This window comes from Moschus berezovskii, chromosome 4, assembly GCF_049115385.1.
Source record: "Moschus berezovskii isolate FMDL1 chromosome 4, NW_MosBer_1.0, whole genome shotgun sequence".
NCBI lineage: Eukaryota > Metazoa > Chordata > Mammalia > Artiodactyla > Moschidae > Moschus > Moschus berezovskii.
The window spans coordinates 113,686,934-113,707,713 of NC_142463.1; the positions used below are offsets into that span (position 1 = coordinate 113,686,934).

General features: G+C 37.4%; 1 protein-coding gene across 1 annotated transcript; it reads right to left on the reverse strand.

Annotated features, from left to right (window-relative positions):
* Positions 1–19,251: 19,251 nt before the first annotated feature.
* On the reverse strand, positions 19,252–20,178 carry LOC129541754 (olfactory receptor 10X1-like). Its single transcript, XM_055403949.2, has one exon. The coding sequence runs from the start codon at positions 20,176–20,178 to the stop codon at positions 19,252–19,254; it is 927 nt and encodes a 308-aa protein (XP_055259924.2).
* Positions 20,179–20,780: the final 602 nt, after the last annotated feature.

Here is a 20,780-nt window from a genome sequence, read left to right on the forward strand (position 1 = left end):
TTCCCGTAGTTATTTATTTGTGTCTTCTCTCTTTAACTTCATCAGTCTCACCAAAAAATAGCATAATTTATTAACATTTTCAATATTACAACCTTTGGATTTTTTGAGCCTCTCTATTGAGTACTACTATTTAATTTCTGTTCATATTTTTACTTCTCTTCCTCACAATCTTTTTGTGCATTGAATTCTTTTCTATCTTTTTGAGATGATTGCTTATCATGTAAATTTGCATGACATTTCCAGTGAATGTTTCAAATATGTGTTTTTGAAGGCCATAAAGTTTCATCCAAACAGTCCTTTCAGTTCAAATCAGTTTTTTCTTCTATCCATGCAATTTCATATTCAATTCATTGTTTATGGGTTTGTGTGGACTCTGGGAGTTGGTGATGGACAGGGAGGCCTGGAGTGCTGCAATTCCTGGGGTCTCAAAGAGTCGGACACGACTGAGCAACTGAACTGAACTGAACTTTGACTTCTAAAGATATAAGTATTTCCAGCTTCCACTTCCTCCCAGTTAATATTTATTCCTTGCTTAAAATTGCATATTAAGTATATAACCAGGAATCCCTACTACAGTCACCATGTCAGTTATATGCAGGATAATTAGTCCAAATTCAAGCCCTGGAACTTGAGTCTAGACTTATTATCATAGATACTACTCTCAACATGAGCAGGTAGATTGCTAGCATTTATGTACAAGATTTTACAGCATCTCTAAATTGAACAACCGTGTTCTGAGGGGTGGGAAAAAAGTAGAAAAAACATACATTACTGAGCTAATGACCACAGATGTAGAGGCTAAATATTCTGCCTGCATGTGTGTCCCAAAAATGGTCCCTGGGAAGAAAATAGAGTTGTGGCAAGAGGTAACCTTAATCAGGGTAAGTACCTAATAATTTTCATCCATTTCTTACTTACCTTTATAACATCCCCATAATTAATGGAATTCAGAAGCTATTCCAACACTGTGTATACATTTTATATATACAGACCACAAGTACAGTAGTTGTATCCTTCATGAGCAGACACATCAGCAGAACTGAGAAAAAGATTCAAAAAGCCTCAAGGCTTGTAGGAATTCACAGAAAGATCATTTGCTATATAACTGTGATACATAACTCCCACAGTATTTCTTATTTTCTTCTGGATAATACAAAGATTTGATATTGTTTTTATCTGGTTTCCTTCATTACACACTGTATATCTGCTAGAATTAATCCAAAGCAACTTTTATTGCCGTATCCAGCAATAGCTTGACATGATTTGTTTTTAAACATTTGTTTTTTTTAATACTTTCATCTTATAGAAAAAGAGAGGTTATTTCTAGACCTGAATATGAATTTCCCCAGGAAAAGAACATGTAGGCTCAACTGTCCTACTTACTTGAAGCAATATTCCAAAATATCTTGTATGTGCATTCAGAAGCTAGCACCTGAGAATCATTGAAGAAAAATGTCATGAACAGTGTTATCAAAAACCTTTCATAGTTGGTATGGAATGGGAATTAAAAACATAGATCACCAAATCAGAGATGTCTGAATATAACTTATTACTCTACAGTGTATCTAATGGTTTATCTTGTAGAAGGTTTAAACCTGTGCCTCACAACATTAACTAGAAAAATTCTTCAACTTTTATATCTCTAGATATTTTATACCATCTATTAGTGTAGTGATCATAGGTGTTGTCTTTGTCCTCCACAATCTTGCTTTTCCCACTTTATCTAACATCAGAACACCTAGTGATTGATTGGCAGAATCCTAAAATCTGCAGGGACAGATAGCAGAAGACATTGGACAACTTCCTTAGCAAGGTAAGAAAATGCTTGTCAAAGCTTACGTCCCAGACTCAGTCACATGATTCCCATATGTCAGCCTCTGGAAAAGGCAGATGGTACAGGCTTCTCTACATGTCCCAGGGCAAATCCCTCTGTTACATCTGGGGACATGCAATTATGCTGCAATAATCCAAGATTGTTTATTCAAGGAACTGGACTTTCCTCAAAGAAGGTCTCAAAGAAGGAGAGTGCACTAAGGAAGAGGTACATGGGGGTGTGGAGACTTCTATCCACCCAAGTTAGACCCATGATGGTCAGATTACCTGTGAAGGTGGGAAGGTAGAGGCAAAAGAAAATCACAAAGAGGAATGTCTGTGTCTGTCGGTAAACAGAAAAGCCAACAAAAATGAACTCTTCCAGGACTGTCTACTGTCTGGTTTATCCTCATTGTTTGGACATCTGAAATTCTAAAGAAACAACCAATAAAAATTCAGCTTTCTGTTATTCTTTGAAATTTTTATTGTGTTTAAATCAAATGATCAAAATTAGGATTACAACTTTATATTAAGTTTAGGAAAACACCATATGTTTGGAGGTGATTTGTTTTCCCAATTTTTCTTTCATCTGCGTTTCTTTATTGAGCTAACAATTACTGATTGCATTTGACTTTTTCTGACCTATTTTTTAAATAACTTTATTGGCTTGTAATTGGAAAAGAAAATAATTCAAGAATACACTCTAATTCATATACAGATGAAGTGAATAGAAGTTCATAAGGTGATTTATATTTGGATCACATTCTGAAACCTGAAAGACTACAAAGTTTTTAAAAGACAAAGTAGACAGTCTGAACTTGCAATATGTGTATGGTAGTTCAGATGACAAGACACATTTTGCCCATGTCTTCAAAGCCAAGATTGACATGCAGAAAGATAAATGATAGAGATTCTGTATATCCCCTGATAATTATACATCTGATTTAATCTCATTCTCCTTGAAATTCAGCAACATGTTTTTTTCCTTATCTTTAAAATATTCTCTCATGTTTGTATGACATTGAGCTACGTTTTTTTCCTTAACCATATGTCAGCATACTTAATAGCTCATTTATAGAGAGTACATTTTGCCAAATTTGTTCATATGTTTACTGAGTTTACTCTTCACACCATATAGATGAAGTACCTAGAATAACTATGAATTATATAGGGCAGCTGTAATTATTTTATTTATTATAGAAATAAGATTATTGTATCCATGAATTGTCATACTTGTAACAGGAATCCAGCTGCTTAACTTTAGTCATATATTCTTTTCATTTATCAATGCTTTATTTTTGAGGAAAGAGACTATGATTCATATAAAGTCTATAGTTCTCAGGGTGATAATATGAAATAGTTCAAGAAGATAATGGTTTCCAATAAATCTTTCATGTACCCATGGAAGTTAATTATTTTTTTAAATTGTTGAATCTATAAACAATTTTTATTGTACTTTGTTATTCAACAGTGTATAAAATGACCTTGGGCATGGTAATGAAGAGAATTTTCACTGTTTCTTAGATTTAGTTCAGACTAAGATTAAGCATTCTCTGGGTAGAATCAGTCAGGTCACTGAAAGAGAGACAGCAGGTAAATGGTCTAAATTTAAAATATTTCCGAATTAATCAACCTCAGACTCTGCCTTGTAAGTACCATTGAAATCTAACGGATTCTCTTGTCCTCTTAGACCTGACAAAACCTTTTTTCTTTCAGAGTTATACATGAATCACAAGACCTAATCTTGCCTATGAACCTTTTCATCTTTCCTGTTTCCCTCGCTCACTGTATCCACACTTCCTTATTTGTGAGCAATTTTCTCCCAAATAGAAGATTAGGGTATTTTTCTGCCTTTCTGCCTAAAGATATATTATGAGGGACAGTTTCCAAATGATCTTTAGGCTTCCTCATGAGGCTTTAGGAAAGCTTCCTTAGTACCCAAACTCAATGTGTGTCTCCTAGTGATCCAATCCCAGACTTGCAGGTAATTTTAGCACTTTCCCCTATAAACAGCTTACTGAAGGACTCCGAACTGTTTCAGAAGACTTCCTCTCCCAGTCAGAACACACTGAGTCCCAATATGCCTCTATGTTTGTCCCTAAGTCATTGTGAAAAATCTAGAGAGCAATTCGTAAGATGATTAATAGTAAATATATAATTAGGAAAGTATATGGATTGTGAAATTAAAGGATTAATAAGTATCCAAAGGTGAAATATATATTTTTATATTTATTACATATATATGTATTGCTATTTATTAATATAAAAATGTTAATTACCTATTATATAGTAATATTTATATATTAGTATGTATATATTATTTATATATACATTATTTATAGTTAATATATTTTGTATGCATGCATATGTGCTAAGTCATTTCAGTTGTGTCTGACTCTTTGCAACCGTATAGCTCCTCTGTTTATGGGAGTCTCCCAGCAAGAATACTGGATTGGGTAGCCATGCCCTCCTCCAGGGGATCTTCCTGATCCAGTGATCAAACTCACATCTCTCGTGTCACCGGCATTGCCAGGAGTATTCTTTACCATTAATGCCACCTGGGAAGCCCACATATTTTGCATATATATATTCAAAGCAATACCTGATATCCCAGCTGGGGGAAAAAAAAGAAAAATCAAAGCTTTTTCTAGTACATAGTGTGAAAAAAAAGCAGGATTTAATACATTAGGCCATATTTCCTTCAAAATTGCCCAGAAAGCTTATTTTCCAAGCCACAGTAAAATTTAGAAGCATTTTGAAAATGTTATTAGTCAGCGATTCAAATCCCAAGACAAGCTCTTTATTTTCTTTCCATAATTCTATGTAAAACACTTACTTGATTTGTTTGCAGCAGTACAGTCTGAATGTCAGACCACTCCCCCTTCTGGCTTATTTTGAATATATATATTTGGGGGTGGTGGTGAGAACATTATACTCTCCCTAACCTCAGTTATCTCTCAAGTTGTCTCTAAATTAACATCTCATATTTAATCTGCAATATGGATTTACTGACAAAAGTAATACATACCCTTTCAAAAGTCAAAGGGAAATGGTAATTTGGAGAAAATGTAGTGATTATTAATCATGAAGAAAGAGTTGAACCATCAACAGTACTTTCCTACCTTCCGTATTTTACCAGGGCTCCAAAGTCAATATAGTGCTACAGGTATATTCTTCTAAGATAGCCTTCATATTGTTGGAAGCATGCTTTATTCTTTGATCAAAGAGGCAAAGATCAACTTAGCACGAGAAAACACTGGCCAAATCACTAGATTCTTAACTTTTTCACTGCTACTTTAATAATCTTGGGAAAATACCTGTGCCTTTTGCATCTAAGTTTCCCCACCTGAGAATTGAGGAAAACAATTCTGAATTTGTACATTTCAAATTTCTATGGCTCTAGAGGTTTTTGACATGAGATGTGAAGCTAGGCCACTTGTACTATTAAACAGATACCAACACTCATTAGACAGCAATAGTTTAGAGCCTTTCCTTCTATCCCTTTAGATATATTGACTGATATTAATAATGATGAGGGCTTGAGGTTCCTCAGTTCTAGAGGCTTAATTCTGGTTAGGAGGCCCTGAAGGGGTTTATCTTCTTTCATCAGAGGGAAAACAAATAACTTTCTCTCTCAACTGTAATTCTCATTAGTTGCAGAGATTTGTGTAACATGTGACTTGTAAAACTCTTCTGGGAATCTCTGGGGGCTTAAAATTTGCTAAGTTCATATTCTGCCCACAACCAAGGCTTCCTGATACTTCTTAAGTTTTGTTTTGGTAGGAAGTAGAGTGAATTCCGGAGAAGACAATGGCAAGCCACTCCAGTACTCTTGCCTGGAAAATCCCATGTATGGAGGAGCCTAGTGGGCTGCCAGAGAAGGCACTGGCAAGCCACTCCAGTACTCTTGCCTAGAAAATCCCATGGATGGAGGAGCCTGGTAGGCTGAGTCCATGGGGTCACTCAGTCGGACACGACTGAGAGACCTCACTTTCACTTTTCACTTTCACGCATTGGAGAAGGAAATGGCAACCAACTCCAGTGTTCTTGCCTGGAAAATCCCAGGGACGGGGGAACCTGGTGGGCTGCCGTCTTTGGGGTCGCACAGAGTCGGACACGACTGAAGCGACTTAGCAGCAGCAGCAGCAGCAGCAGTGGGCTGCAGTCCATGGGGTCACTACGAGTCAGACATGACTGAGCGACTTCACTTTCACTTTTCACTTTCACACATTGGAGAAGGAAATGGCAACCCACTCCAGTGTTCTTGCCTGGAGAATCCCAGGGACGGGGGAGCCTGGTGGGCTTCCGTCTATGGGGTCACACAGAGTCGGACACGACTGAAGTGACTTAGCAGCAGCAACAGCAGAGTGAATTCCATCCCTAAAGCTCATTCAATTGACTCTTCCACTCATCATAAACACTTTTCCTCTAATCATGGAATTTTTCACTGGGTATTATTGAAGGGCTTACGTTGTTTAAAGACTGTACTGTGGGAGAACTCAGAAAAGTACAATGAATGGTTTCTTCTTGCAGGGATTTATACTTCAGTGGAAGATATGCTACCGAACCAAATTTTGGTCTGCTGGTCTGTGCACAGTAAAGCTAATTTACTGATGCTAGGTTGTGATGAAGAAAAGGGCAACATTTATTGCAAAGCTGAGCAACGACATGGGTTGCTAAGGCTGAAAAATCTGATATCCCTGATAAATTTCAAGGAAGAGTTTTAAAAGGCAAGTTGAGGGAAAGAACTACAAGTTGTGTGATGGACTCATTCACCATTCTCTGACTGGAGGTAACAGAGTGATGTCACAGGTGTTAACATCATCAGTCCTCAGGTACAGCCAATGTGGGGCTGATTGTTCATGATCATCAAGCAGTTAGCTTCTTCTACTTGGTGGGGGTTTTAGTATCTCAAAACAACTCAGAAATATGTGTCACACACTCTTATCTAATTCCTTCATGGAGGAGCTAAAGATTTCTGTGACTCTGATATGTTACTGACACATTTATTTAAATTGTCACCAGTTCTCCCAGCCCAGCTGCTAATTTTTTTAGTTTCTATATGTTCACATACTTCCAGTCATTAGCACTTGAGTCAGCCTTTGGAAACCCAGGAGAGGCTGATCAACTAACATCTTTCTCCAAAAAAAATTTTAAAAAAGAAGAAGAAGAAAAAGGCAGAAGACAAGGAAGGGGTGGTTTTTCCTTTAGGATATAGAGTCTTGCTTGGTTCAGTTTAGTTCAGTCGCTCAATCATGTCAGACTTTTTGCAACCCCATGAATCACAGCATGCCAGGCCTCCCTATTCCATCACCAACTCCCGGAGTTCACTCAAACTCATATACATCGAGTTGGTGATGCCATCCAGCCATCTCAATCTCTTCGTCCCCTTCTCCTCCTGCTCCCAATCCCTCCCAGTATCAGAGTCTTTTCCATTGAGTCAACTCATCGCATGAGGTGCCAAAGTATTGAAGTTTCAGCTTCAGCATCAGTCCTTCCAATGAACACCCAGGACTGATCTCCTTTAGAATGGACTGGTTGGATCTCCTTGAAGTCCAAGTGATTCTCAAGAGTCTTCTCCAACAAAACAGTTCAAAAACATCAATTCTTCAGCTATTAATTTTCTTCACAGTCCAACTCTCACATCCATATATGACCACTGGAAAAACCATAGCCTTGACTAGACGGGACTTTGTTGGTAAAGTAATGTCTCTGCTTTTTAATATGCTATCTAGGTTGGTCATAACTTTCCTTCCAAGGAGTAAGCGTCTTTTAATTTCATGGCTGCAACCAGCATCCACAGTGATTTTGGAGCCTCAAAAAATAAAGTTTGACACTGTTTCCACTGTTTCCCCATATATTTCCCATGAAGTGATGGGAACAGATGCCATGATCTTTGTTTTCTGAATTTTGAGCTTCAAGCCAACTTTTTCACTCTCCTCTTTCACTTTCAAGAGGCTCTTTAGTTCCTTTTCACTTTCTGCCATAAGGGTGGTATCATCTGCATATCTGAGTTCATTGACATTTCTTCCAGCAATCTTGATTCCAGCTTGTGCTTCTTCCAGCCCAGCGTTCCTCATGATGTACTCTGCATATAAGTTAAATAAGCATGCTGACAACATACAGCCTTGATGTACTCGTTTTCCAATTTGGAACCAGTCTGTTGTTCCATGTGCAGTTCTGACAGTTGCTTCCTGACCTGCATACAGGTTTCTAAAGAGGCAGGTTAGGTGGCCTGGTATTCCCATCTCTTTCAGAATGTTCCACAGTTTATTGTGATCCACACAGTCAAAGGCTTTGGCATAGTCAATAAAGCAGAAATAGATGTTTTCTGGAACTCTCTTGCTTTTTCCATGATTCAGCAGATGTTAGCAATTTGATCTCTGGTTCCTCTGCCTTTTCTAAAACCAGCTTGAACATCTGGAAGTTCACGGTTCACATATTGCTGAAACCTGGCTTGGATAATTTTGAGCATGACTTTACTAGCGTGTGACATGAGTTCAATTGTGCGGTAGTTGGAGCATTCTTTGGCATTACCTTTCTTAGCGATTGGAATGAAGATTGACCTTTTCCAGTCCTATGGCCACTGCTGAGTTTTCCAAATTTGCTGGCATAGTGAGTGCAGCACTTTCACAGGATCATCTTTCAGGATTTGAAATAGCTCCACTGGAATTCCATCACCTCCACTAGCTTTGTTCGTAGTGATGCTTTCTAAGGTACATTTGATTTCACATTCCAAGATGTCTGGCTCTAGGTGAGTGATCACGCCATCGTGATTATCTTGGTTGTGAAGATCTTTTTTGTACAGTTCTTCTGTGAATTCTTGCCACCTCTTCTTAATATCTTCTGCTTCGGTTAAGTCCATACCATTTCTGTCCTTTATCGAGCCCATCTTTGCATGAAATGTACCTTTGGTACCTCTAATTTTCTTGAAGAGATCTCTTGTCTTTCCTATTCTATTGTTTTCCTCTATTTCTTTGCATTGATCGCTGAGGAAGTCTTTCTTTTCTCTCCTTGCTATTCTTTGGAACTCTACATTCAGATGCCTCTGTCTTTTCTTGTCTCCTATGCTTTTTGCTTCTCTTCTTTTTACAGCTATTTGTAAGGCCTCCTCAGACAGCCATTTTGCTTTTTTGCATTTCTTTTCCATGGGGATGGTCTTGGTCCCTGTCTCCTGTACAATGTCACGAACCTCCATCCAGAGTTCATCAGGCACTCTATCTATTAGATCTAGTCCCTTAAATCTATTTCTTACTCCTACTGTATAATCATAAGTGATTTGATTTAGGTCATACCTGAATGGTCTAGTGGTTTTCCCTACTTTCTTCAATTTAAGTCTGAATTTGGCAAGAAGGAGTTCATGATCTGAGCCACAGTCAGCTCCTGGTCTTGTTTTTGCTAACTGTATAATGCTTCTCCATCTTTGGTTGCAAAGAATATAATCAATCTGATTTCGGTGTTGACCATCTGGTGATGTCCATGTCTAGAGTCTTCTCTTGTGTTGTTGGAAGAGGGTATTCGCTATGACCAGTGTGTTCTCTTGGCAAAACTATTAGCCTTTGCCCTGCTTCGTTCCGTTCTCCAAGGTCAAATTTGCCTGTTACTCCAGGTGTTTCTTGACTTCCTACTTTTGCATTCCAGTCCCCTATAATGAAAAGGACATCTTTTTTGGTTGTTAGTTCTAAAAGTTCTTGTAGGTCTTCATAGAACCGTTCAAGTTCGGCTTCTTCAGCATTACTGGTTGGGGCATAGGCTTGGATTACTGTAATATTGAATGGTTTGCTTTGGAAATGAACAGAGATCACTCTGTTGTTTTTGAGATTGGATCCAAGTACTGCATTTCAGACTCTTTTGCTGACCATGATGGCTACTCCATTTCTTCTAAGGGATTCCTGCCCACAGGAGTAGATATAATGGTCATCTGAGTTAAATTCACCCATTCCAGTCCATTTTAGTCCACTGATTCCTAGAATGTTGACGTTTACTCTTGCCATCTGCTGTTTGACCACTTCCAATTTGCCTTGATTCATGTACATAACATTCCAGGTTCCTATGCAATATTGCTCTTTACAGCGGTGGACCTTGCTTCTATTACCAGTAACATTTACAGCTGGGTATTGTTTTTGCTTTGGCTCCATCCCTTCATTCTTTCTGGATTTATTTCTCCACTGATCTCCAGTAGCATACTGGGCACCTACCGACCTGAGGAATTCCTCATTCAGTATCCTATCATTTTGCCTTTTCATACTGTTCATGGGGTTCTCAAGGCAAGAATACTGAAGTGGTTTGCCATTCCCTTCTCCAGTGGACCACATTCTGTCAGACCTCTCTACCATGACCCGCCTTTCTTGGGTGGCCCCACAAGGCATGGTTTAGTTTTATTGAGTTAGACAAGGCTGAGGTTCGTGTGATCAGATTGACTAGTTTTCTGTGATTATGATTTCAGTGTGTCTGCTCTCTGATGTCCTCTTGCAATACCTCCCATCTTACTTGAATTTCTCTTACCTTGGTCATGGGGTATCTCTTCACAGCTGCTCCTGCAAAGCACAGCCGCTGCTCCTTACCTTGGACAAGGGGTATCTGCTCACGGCAGCCCCTCCTGACCTTGAATGTGGAGTAGCTCCTCTCAGCCCTGGTTACAACCCCCTTTTTTTTATATTCCTCAATCATAAGAGGGAACAAATGCATAATAATAAAGGAAATAAAATTATGGATAGAAAGGTTAATCATAAACTTGGCAACAGAACTTGATTTTAGGGACATATGATTGCAGAATAGTGATAGTGCTAGGGTAAAATGGATCATATTGTAGAGTGCTGAGAACTCAGCACTCAAGTAAGCTAAGAGAAAATGGACCAGAATGGTCAGAGCACGTGTCATGGAGAAATGTTGTGAAGATTTCTAAAATAAGAGGTGGTGTATTCTAGTTCATAGTTAAGGAAAACTATTTTGTTTTAACCCAATACTTCCAGTGATGTACTGACTGTATACAATTGGTTAAACATATTTTTAAAATATTATATCTAGGTTAGATAGATATATGACATTGAAATTTTTAAACATTTAAAGAATATATATGGATCTGTAATAAACACCTAGAAGGATGCTAAGCAATATGAGTCGTTAGGAAATACAAATTAAAAGCACAATGTGATTGTACTACATAACTATTAGAATGTCTGAAAATTAAAGAAAAGAGATTGGTTGGTGAAAATTTAAAAGAACTGTAACTAATACACTTCTCTGAAGATATAAAAATTATAAAAATATGTTGGCATTTTGGCAAGCTGTCTGCTAACATTTCAAAAATTTTAACCTATGCAATTTCCAGACCAAAAAAATAAGTTATATATTCAAGTGTTTCTGCTCTTCTCTCTAAATAAAAAGAGATAACTTTGAAATAATTCAACACATAATCATAAAATGACTCTGAAAGGTGAAAAGGATAAGACAAATTGGTTACGAATCTCAGGACTTGTAGAATGTTAAACATTATGTTACACAGAATGTCACACAGTGTGTTCCAAATACTTTATTTTACGTCTCCTATACTCAAATGGGGATTTGGAAAGTCCTGCAAACTTCACCACAAGTTGTTCCTAAGAATCAGAAAAAAAGGAAATAAAAGTAAAGGAAAAATAGAATTAAAAATAATTTGTTTCTGTCCAAAAAGATCAGGAAATCAGCAGGAACTTAATAGGGAGACACATAGCCATTGAGTGAGAACCCAAATCTGCCAGCAGCTGTAGCAGTCTCACCTCATGTGTGACAGCCAGGTCTGACTGCCTACAATAGCATTGCTAGCAGCACCTGGAGGGTAACCCATCTACACTTTATATCAAGATAAACAGTATCCTGTACCACAGGAAAAGGATCAAGAACTTTAAAAGAATGGAAGTTCTGCAAAGGTTTTCACGGTTTTCCAAGCTGATGGAATCAAGTTTGACATCAATAGCAGAGACGACGGGAAAATACATAAGCAAGTAGAAATTAAAAAATCAATTTCTAAATAATCCATGGGTCATAGAGGAGGTCTCAAAGAAAGTAAACATGTATATAGCTGAATGAAAATAAAATTTTGTTCAGTTCAGTTCAGTTCAGTCGCTCAGTCGTGTCCCACTCTTTGCGACCCCATGAATCACAGCACGCCAGGCCTCCCTGTCCAACACCAAATCCCTGAGTTCATTCAAACTCATGTCCATCCAGTCGGTGATGCCATCCAGCCATCTCATTCTCTGCTGTCCCCGTCTCCTCCCGCCCCCAATCCCTCCTAGCATCAGAGTCTTTTCCAGTGAGTCAACTCGTCGCATGAGGTGGCCAAAGTATTGCAGTTTCAGCTTTAGCATCAGTCCTTCCAATGAACACCCAGGATTGATCTCCTCCAGAATGGACTGGTTGGATCTCCTTGCAGTACAAGGGACTCTCAAGAGTCTTCTCCAGCACCACAGTTCAAAAGCATCAATTCTTCAGCGATCAGCTTTCTTCACAGTCCAACTCTCACATCCATACTTGACCACGGGAAAAACCATAGCCTTGACTAGACGGACCTTGGTTGGCAAAGTAATGTCTCTGCTTTTTAATATACTATCTAGGTTGGTCATAACTTTCCTTTCAAGGAGCAAGCGTCTTTTAATTTCATGGCTGCAATCAGCATCTGCAGTGGTTTTGGAGCCCAAAAAAATAAAGTCTGACACTGTTTCCATTGTTTCCCCATCTATTTCCCATGAAGTGATGGGACCAGATGCCATGATCTTCGTTTTCTGAATGTTGAGCTTCAAGCCAACCTTTTCACTCTCCTCTTTCACTTTCATCAAGAGGCTTTTGAGTTCCTCTTCACTTTCTGCCATAAGGGTAGTGTCATCTGCATATCTGAGATTATTGATATTTCTCCCGGCAATCTTGATTCCAGCTTGTGCTTCTTCCAGCCCAGCATTCCTCATGATGTACTCTGCATATAAGTTAAATAAGCAGGGTGACAATATACAACCTTGACGTACTCCTTTTCCTATTTGGAACCAGTCTGTTGTTCCATGTCCAGTTTTAACTGTTGCTTCCTGACCTGCATAGAGGTTTCTCAAGAGGCAGGTCAGGTGGTCTGGTATTCCAATCTCTCATTAAACTTCTGGGGTACAGCTAAGCAACTATAAAAGGGACATGTATAGCAATAAATGCTTACTTTAGAGAAGAGGGAAAGTCTCAAATATAGTCTAAATTCTAAGTTGAAATTAGAAAAAGAGAATGAAAATTGATTCTGAACTTCATTTCGTATTAAATGCAATGCCTTTAAAAATCCTAGAAAGGTTTCATGTGTTTGTTTCTTGTAGAAAAAGACAAGATTATTTTGTACTGTATATGGAAAGTCACAAGCCCTTGAATAGCTATAATAATCTTGAAAAAGAAGAGTAAAATGAAAGCAAGTACTCCATCCAATACTAACACCTACTGTATGGTGATGTTAATCAAGACAGGGTGCTATTGCAGAATCCATCAAAGAGTCTGACTCCATATTTTTCTTTTTTCTGCAGTTCATAAGCCTTTAGGTCCCTTCCTCTTCTCCTTCTTCCACACAACTGAGCAAGTAGATAAAAAAGGCCAGTGCTCCAACCATGAAAGCTTCTGCATGGAAAAATGTCACCCTGTATTAACTCCCTAGTCCTTATAAAAATACCAAGCCAGACTCCTTTTTCCCACTGTCTCAGATCACTTAAGGCCTCTTTTGGAAATATCCTTTATATTGGGAGTTTCTTATTCTTAGTAAGGGGGTTTAAATAATCTCTCCATATGAAATATTCTTTGCATTGCATATACTGATGTTTTTATATACTTCTAAAGCCACTTAAAAAATATTTAATTCAATTTAAATGCTACAGTATTTTGTTACCTTACATCTTACAGTTAAAATATAGCTTTTATTTTCTCTTTGAACTTTGCTGATATACACATATATACATATATATACTTATAGAATTTTAATGATCATCTTTTCATACTTTTGTGCAACAAAAATGTTCATAGGTTTATTTTTAAAATGTTTAAAATATATTTTTTAAAAGAGAAAATTTGATTACATGTAAAAATTAAATTTTGGATATAAAATTATTCCTGGATAAAACTGATGCTTAAAAAATTTATCTAATATATCCATGAATAATATTTCTTTTTGGTAAAACAGCATTGATCAGGATTGTTTTTATACCAGTTTTTAAAAATAAATAATGATCAATTTTCTGATTTTCTTCTGTTATATAGCTTTAATAGTCTAATGGTCTTTCACTGACAGTTATGTACCCCCGGGGCAGATTCATGTCAATGTATGCCAAAACCAACCAATATAATATTGTAAAATAATTAGCCTCCAATTAAAAAAAATAAAAGAAAAAGAAATAATTTATGGGAGAACTATTTATTACTTCCTTTTTCACAGGATAATTTTCCTGTTATGATCAAATGATTCTCAATTATAATTGCTTACTTATTGCTTATAAATCCTTTGACTAACTTTCCATATTAACAAATTTAGAGAAAATAAAAATGCTATTTATTTCAATCACCTTGTTAAGATTTTTTTTTTAATTAAAATTCTATTAGCCTGTAACATGCTTTAGCTGTCTATGTATCTATCCCTCTATTTACCTAACTTTGAAAAGATATGAAGGTTACAGATTTCACTCATTCTTTTTAGGAAACTCTCTGTGATAAAATTTATTTGAGAAAAAATAGGACCTATGCTGCCAGAAGATGAACTAAAAGTACTTTCCTTGCATTCCTCCCACTTATTAAAACTAAAAAGTGGGCATTATGCTGGGATCAATATAGATCCTCTCACACAAAAAAAAAAAAGAAAAGAAAAAGAAATCAACAAAAACCCTGCTTTCTCTAGTCAAAGCACAAGGAAACAGGCAGTCTATCAAAAATGAAGAAAACTTTTAGAAAATAAACTTTTTAGTATGTCTAAACACCACAGAAAATACTCTGACCCCACCTGCACCCTTGTCAAAAAAGACCAAGTGGGACACTTGAACTTTTATCCTTTTGATAAGATGTCCTAACGTCCTCTCTGGGATGATGTCAGGAAAAGGTAAGTATGAGCCAGGATTCCTGAAGCCTGGTACAGAGTTTCCCTCTTTGCTAAGTGAATTTCAAACAAAAACCCAAAGAAATACACACAAAGCATAAATAGTCAAACTTCTGAAGACTAAAAACAAAGAAAAAATCTTTAAATTAGTGAGGAAAAACAAATGACATTTTATCCATGGGGGAAAAGCAATGTGAAGAGCAACAGATTTTTTTCATCAGAAACAGAAGGAAGTGTGTTGTAGAGAAATGAACATCTTTGCCAGTTGATGGGTGGCATGGGTTGTCAGGATTCCATAACCTGAGCACTTAACAGAAACACCTAAATTTCCAGAGTAAATATCTTCTGCTTAACATCATTTAATTGTACAAAGAGCAAATGCAAATGATCTAACACTAATAATCATTTTATTTCAAGTTTTTATTTTGAATTTTTTCAATTTACTTTTTATTGAGATGATGAGGAAACTTTGGTTTATAATGTATAATAATTTTATGTGCATAACATTGTATGTCTAATTTTGTATATAGCACAGTGTGCTAACTACCAAAATTTTAGTTTCCATCTGTCACCATGTAACTGATCCCCTCTACCCATTTTGCCTTCCTTCCGAACTGCTTCTCCTCTGGTAACTACTATTCTGTTTTAGGTATCTATATGCTTTGATTTGTCTGTTTGGATTTGTTTGTTCAGTTATTTTATTTGCTTAAGTTTTTCTTTTTGTAATCTGTATTATAAGCTTCTAAATTTTTATTTTAGTTATTTATTTGCTGGGTCTCGATTGCTGTCTGGGCTTTTCTCTGGTTGCGGTGAGCAGGGGCTACTCTCTAGTTGTGTGCATGGGCTTCTCACTGCAGTGGCTTCTCTTGTGGCAGAGTATAGGCTCTAGGGCTCGCAGGCTTCAATAGTTACAGCATGTGGGCTTGCAGTTGCAGTACCCGGGCTCTAGAGTACAGACTCAATAGTTGTGGTGCAAAAGCTTAGATGCTCTGCGGCATGTGGGATCCTCCTGGATCAGGGATGGAATCTGTATCTCCTGCACTAGTAGGCAGACTCAACCACTGAGCCACCAGGGAAGTCCCCACATTACAAGCTTTTAAAATGAGAAATACCCGCTCATAGATAAAGATACAGTTGAGAATACGATGGCATTGTCTCAAACCCCACAGGTCATATTTTAGAAACTGTAACATCTAATTTTGTATTTAATTTAGCATATATTTACCATAAAGTGGAAATAAGCATTAATAGTATACTCATAAAAAGAGAGGACTCTGTCTCAAAAAACATTGAAAATAAATTTAGTTTTAAAAAACACTGTAAACAAATGTGATTTTATGACATATATTTTCTCTAAACACCAAATATTTTAAATTCTTTTTTTCAATGTAAAGCCATTATCCAAGAAGACTTGCCAAGATTTACTCTCCTCAATTTTTTGCTTTTTCCTTTATTGAAGTAAGGTTGATGTACAGTATTATATAAGTTGTTGTACAATATAGTGATTCACAATTTTTAAAGATTATGTTCTAGTCATAGATGTTATAAAATATCATCTGTCTTTCCTGTGTTGTATAGAAACTGCTTGCTGTTTATTTTATACATAATAGTTTGAAAGTCTTAATTACCTTGAGTTAAACTGCCCCCTCCCTCTTCTTCTCCCTACTGGTAACCACTAGTTTGTTTTCTACAGTTGTGAATCTGTTTCTTTTTCGTTATATTCATCAGTTTGTTTTATTACTTAGATTACACATTAAGGCAGTATTTCTCTTTCTCAAACTTATTTTACTTGGCAAACATAACATCCTGTAAGTTCATCCATGATTTTGCAAATGGCAAAATTCTGTTCTTTTTTATGGCTGAGTAGTATTCCATTGTATATTTATACACCACATCTTCTTTATCCCTACATCTGTTGATGGCTACTTCGGTTGCTTCCATATCTTGACAAATGTAAATAATTCTGGATTGAAAGTATCTTTTTAAATTAGTGTTTCTTTTTTTCAGATGCATACCCAGGAATGGAATTGCTGGGTCATGTGACAACATTATTTTAATATTTTGAGAAATTTCCGTACTGTTTTCCACACTGCCTGCACTAATTTACATCCCCATTAACAGTGCACAAGGGTTCCCATTTCTTCGTATCCTTGCCAACATTTGTTTTTTTTTTTTTTTTTTTTGAGGATAGCCATTCTAACAGGTGTGTGGTGATGTCTCTTTGTGATTTTGATTTATATTTCCCTGATGATTAAGGATACTGAGCTTCTTATCAGGTGCCTGTGGACCATCTGCATGTCCTCTTTGGAGAATTGATTATGTACAGGTAAAAGAATGAAAATAGAACACTAAGTTCAGTTCAGTTCAGGCGCTCAGTAGTGTCCGACTCTTTGCTAGTAAGACCTAAATTTTTATACAAAACTAAAAGAGATTAAAGACCTAAATGTAAGACTAGAAGCCAAAAAAATTCCAAGAAGAAAGAAAAGAACTCTCTTTGACATAAACAATAGTGATATTTTATTTTGGATTTGTCTCCTGAAGCAAAAGAGATAAAACTTAAAATAAGAAAATGAGAACGAATTAAACTTAAAAGTATTTGCATGTCAAAGGAAATATTTGAAAAAAGGAGAAAACAGCCTATTGAATGGAAGAAAATATTTCCAAATGTTAAGAATGATAAGGAGTTAATATCCAAAGAAGTAAACAATCCATACAACTCAACATCAAGAAAGCAAACAACCTGATTTAAAAATGAGCAGAAGATGTTTAATACATTTTATTTATATATACCAACCCATAGTATACCACTTATATCCTTCCTGAGAGGGTATAGTAGCAACAGAACTGAGAAAAATATTCAGAAAAGTCTCTAGATTTTATGCTGGAATTTTCAGTAAGATTAGTTGCTACTTATCTGTGATACATAAACTTTGTAGAATTTCTTATTTTCTTAGGGTAATATTGATCTTCCCTGTAGCTCAGATGGTAAAGAATCTGCCTGCAGTGCAGGAGACCCAGGTTCGATCCCCAGGTTTTAAAGATCCTCCAGAGAAAGGAACGGCAATCCACTCCAGTAGAATCGTGGAGAATCCCATGAATAAGGAGCCTGGTGGGCCACAGTTCATGGGATCGCAAAGAGTCAGACATGCCTGAGTAACTAACACTACTTTAGGGGAGTCTAGGGCAATAGAGGCCTGGCGTGCTGTGATTCATGGGGTCGCGGAGAGTCGGACACGACTGAGCGACTGAACTGAACTGAACTGAACTGAGGGCAATAGATAGAGACTTCCCTGGTGGCTCAAATGATATAGACCCAATGCTGTATTTCCTTCATTATTAATTCTGTGTCTGCCAAAATTATTACACAACATCTTTTATTGTCAAAGCACTCAATACTATAAAATTTTATTTAAACATTAGCACTTATTGCCCTCACATTAAAGAAAATGGGGGTTACTTACAGTTCTCATCCAAGGAGGTCCCGAGCCACAGAACATGTAGGCACTATTGTCCTGTTTACTTGTTTGAATCAACATTCCAAAATATCCCATAAAATCAGAAGCTAGCATCTAGCAGTCATTGGAAGGACACTATCATGTACAGTATTATTCAAAACTTTTAATAGTATAGCATGATACTAAACTATATCAACCTATTTATCTATCTATATCTAGAAATATATTGAAACATACTAGGTTGCCAGTGATTTCTATACAGTGTATATCTTATAAGAAATAAGTATCTCCCCTCAGCAGCACAACACAGTCCCTCACAATATTACTTAGAAAAAAATTTCAACCTTTTCATCACTAGGAATTTAAAATCATCTTTAATATAGTAAAGATAAGCTTCCCTGGGCAACCCTGGTGGCTCAGATGGTAAAGTGTCTGCCTGCAATGCAGGAGACCTGGGTCTGATCCCTGGGTCGGGAAGAACCCCTGGAGAAGGAAAAATGGCAACCCACTCCAGTACTCTTGCCTGGAAAATTCCATGGACTGAAGAGCCTGGTAGGTTACAGTCCAAGGGTCGCAAAGAGTCGGACACGACTGAGCGACTTCACTTTCTTTCTTTCTTTAATACAGTAGTCATAGGTTTGGTGATTCTTCTTCCATCATGCTTTTCTCACTTCATCAAAGGTACAAAACACCTAGTGGATGATTGGCAATAGCATAGAATGTGCAGAGACAAATAGTAGAAGTAGTTGGAAAACATTAACATGCTAAGTATATACCTTGGACTTAGGTCCAAGTCTCATACACTTGATCCCCATATGTCAACCTCTGTGAAAAAGCTTCCCCAGATATTTCAGGGTAAAAGCTTCACTGACATCTGCGAACACTCACTTATGCAATGATAATACAAGATTATTCAAGAAATTTCTTTCCAAGTACCTTTCTGAAAGCATTCTTCATGTCTTTATTCCTGAGGCTGAAAATGAGAGGGCTGAGGAAAGGAGTGACGACAGTGTAAGGAACTGCGATCAGTGTGTCATCTCCCCCTGATGCTTCTGGCTTCAGATAAACAATAGATGCAAAACCAAAATGGATGATGACCACTGTGAGGTGGGAGGCACAGGTAGAAAAGGCCTTCTGCTTGCCCTCAGCCGAAGGGATTTTGAGGACAGTGGAAAGAATGAAAGTGTAAGTGAGGATGATGACCAGGAAGGTGCCCATCAAACCTGATACTGACATCACTGTTACAATGAATTCTGTGAGGTCACTATCTAGACAGGACAGCCTCACAACAGCCCGCATATGACAAAAGAAGTGTTTGACAAGATTGGGGTTGCAGAAAGAGCCCCTGAATATCAATGCAGTCTCTATCACAGAGACAAAGAAGCCTGCAGCCCAAGCAGAGGCCACAAGTTTTCCACACATCGTGTTGGTCATAAGCAAAGGATATCTGAGAGGGTTGCAGATGGCCAAGAAGCGATCATATCCCATCAAAGTAAGAATGGCACAATTAGTGCCACCAAGTCCCAAGAAGAAACACATTTGCAAGCCACAACCTATAACCGAAATGTTTCTATTCTTGGCCAAGAGATTTACCAGCATCTTGGGGATGATGGTTAGTGTGTAGCAGGTCTCAGAGAAAGAGAGTGCACTAAGGAAGAGGTACATGGGTGTGTGGAGACGTCTGTCCACCCAGGTAAGAGCCATGATGGTCAGGTTACCTGTGAGGGTGAGAAGGTAGAGGCAAAAGAAAATCACAAAGAGGAATGTCTGTGCCTGCAGGTAAACAGAGAAGCCAACAAGAATGAACTCTTCCAGGACTGTCTGATTGATCTTCATTTTTTTGAACATCTGAAATTCAAAAGAAGCAGTAAATAAATATATAGTTTTCAATTATTCTTTCAAAGTTTTTGAATTTTTTGTTGTGTTTAAAACTTAAAGATCAAAATTACACTTACAACTTCATATTAAGTTTAGGAAAAAACAATACATATGGAGATGATTTGTTTCCCAATTTTCTTTCATTTGAATTTCTTTTTTTTTTTTTGGTTTGTTTTTTTAAATTTCTTTGTGTGTGTGTGTGTGTGTGTGTGTGTGTGTGTGTGTGTGTGTGTGTGTTAGCTAACAATACTGATTACCTTTGATTTTTTTTGGCCTATTGTCCATTCTAAAGGAGATCAATCCTGGGTGTTCATTGGAGGGACTGATGCTAAAGCTGAAACTCCAATACTTTGGCCACCTCATGCGACGAGTTGACTCACTGGAAAAGACTCTGATGCTGGGAAAGGTTGGGGGCGGGAGGAGAAGGGGACGACGGAGAATGAGATGGCTGGATGGCATCACCGACTCTGTGGACATGAGTTTGAGTGTACTCCGGGAGTTGGTGATGGACAGGGAGGCCTGGCGTGCTGTGATTCATGGGGTCGCGGAGAGTCGGACAC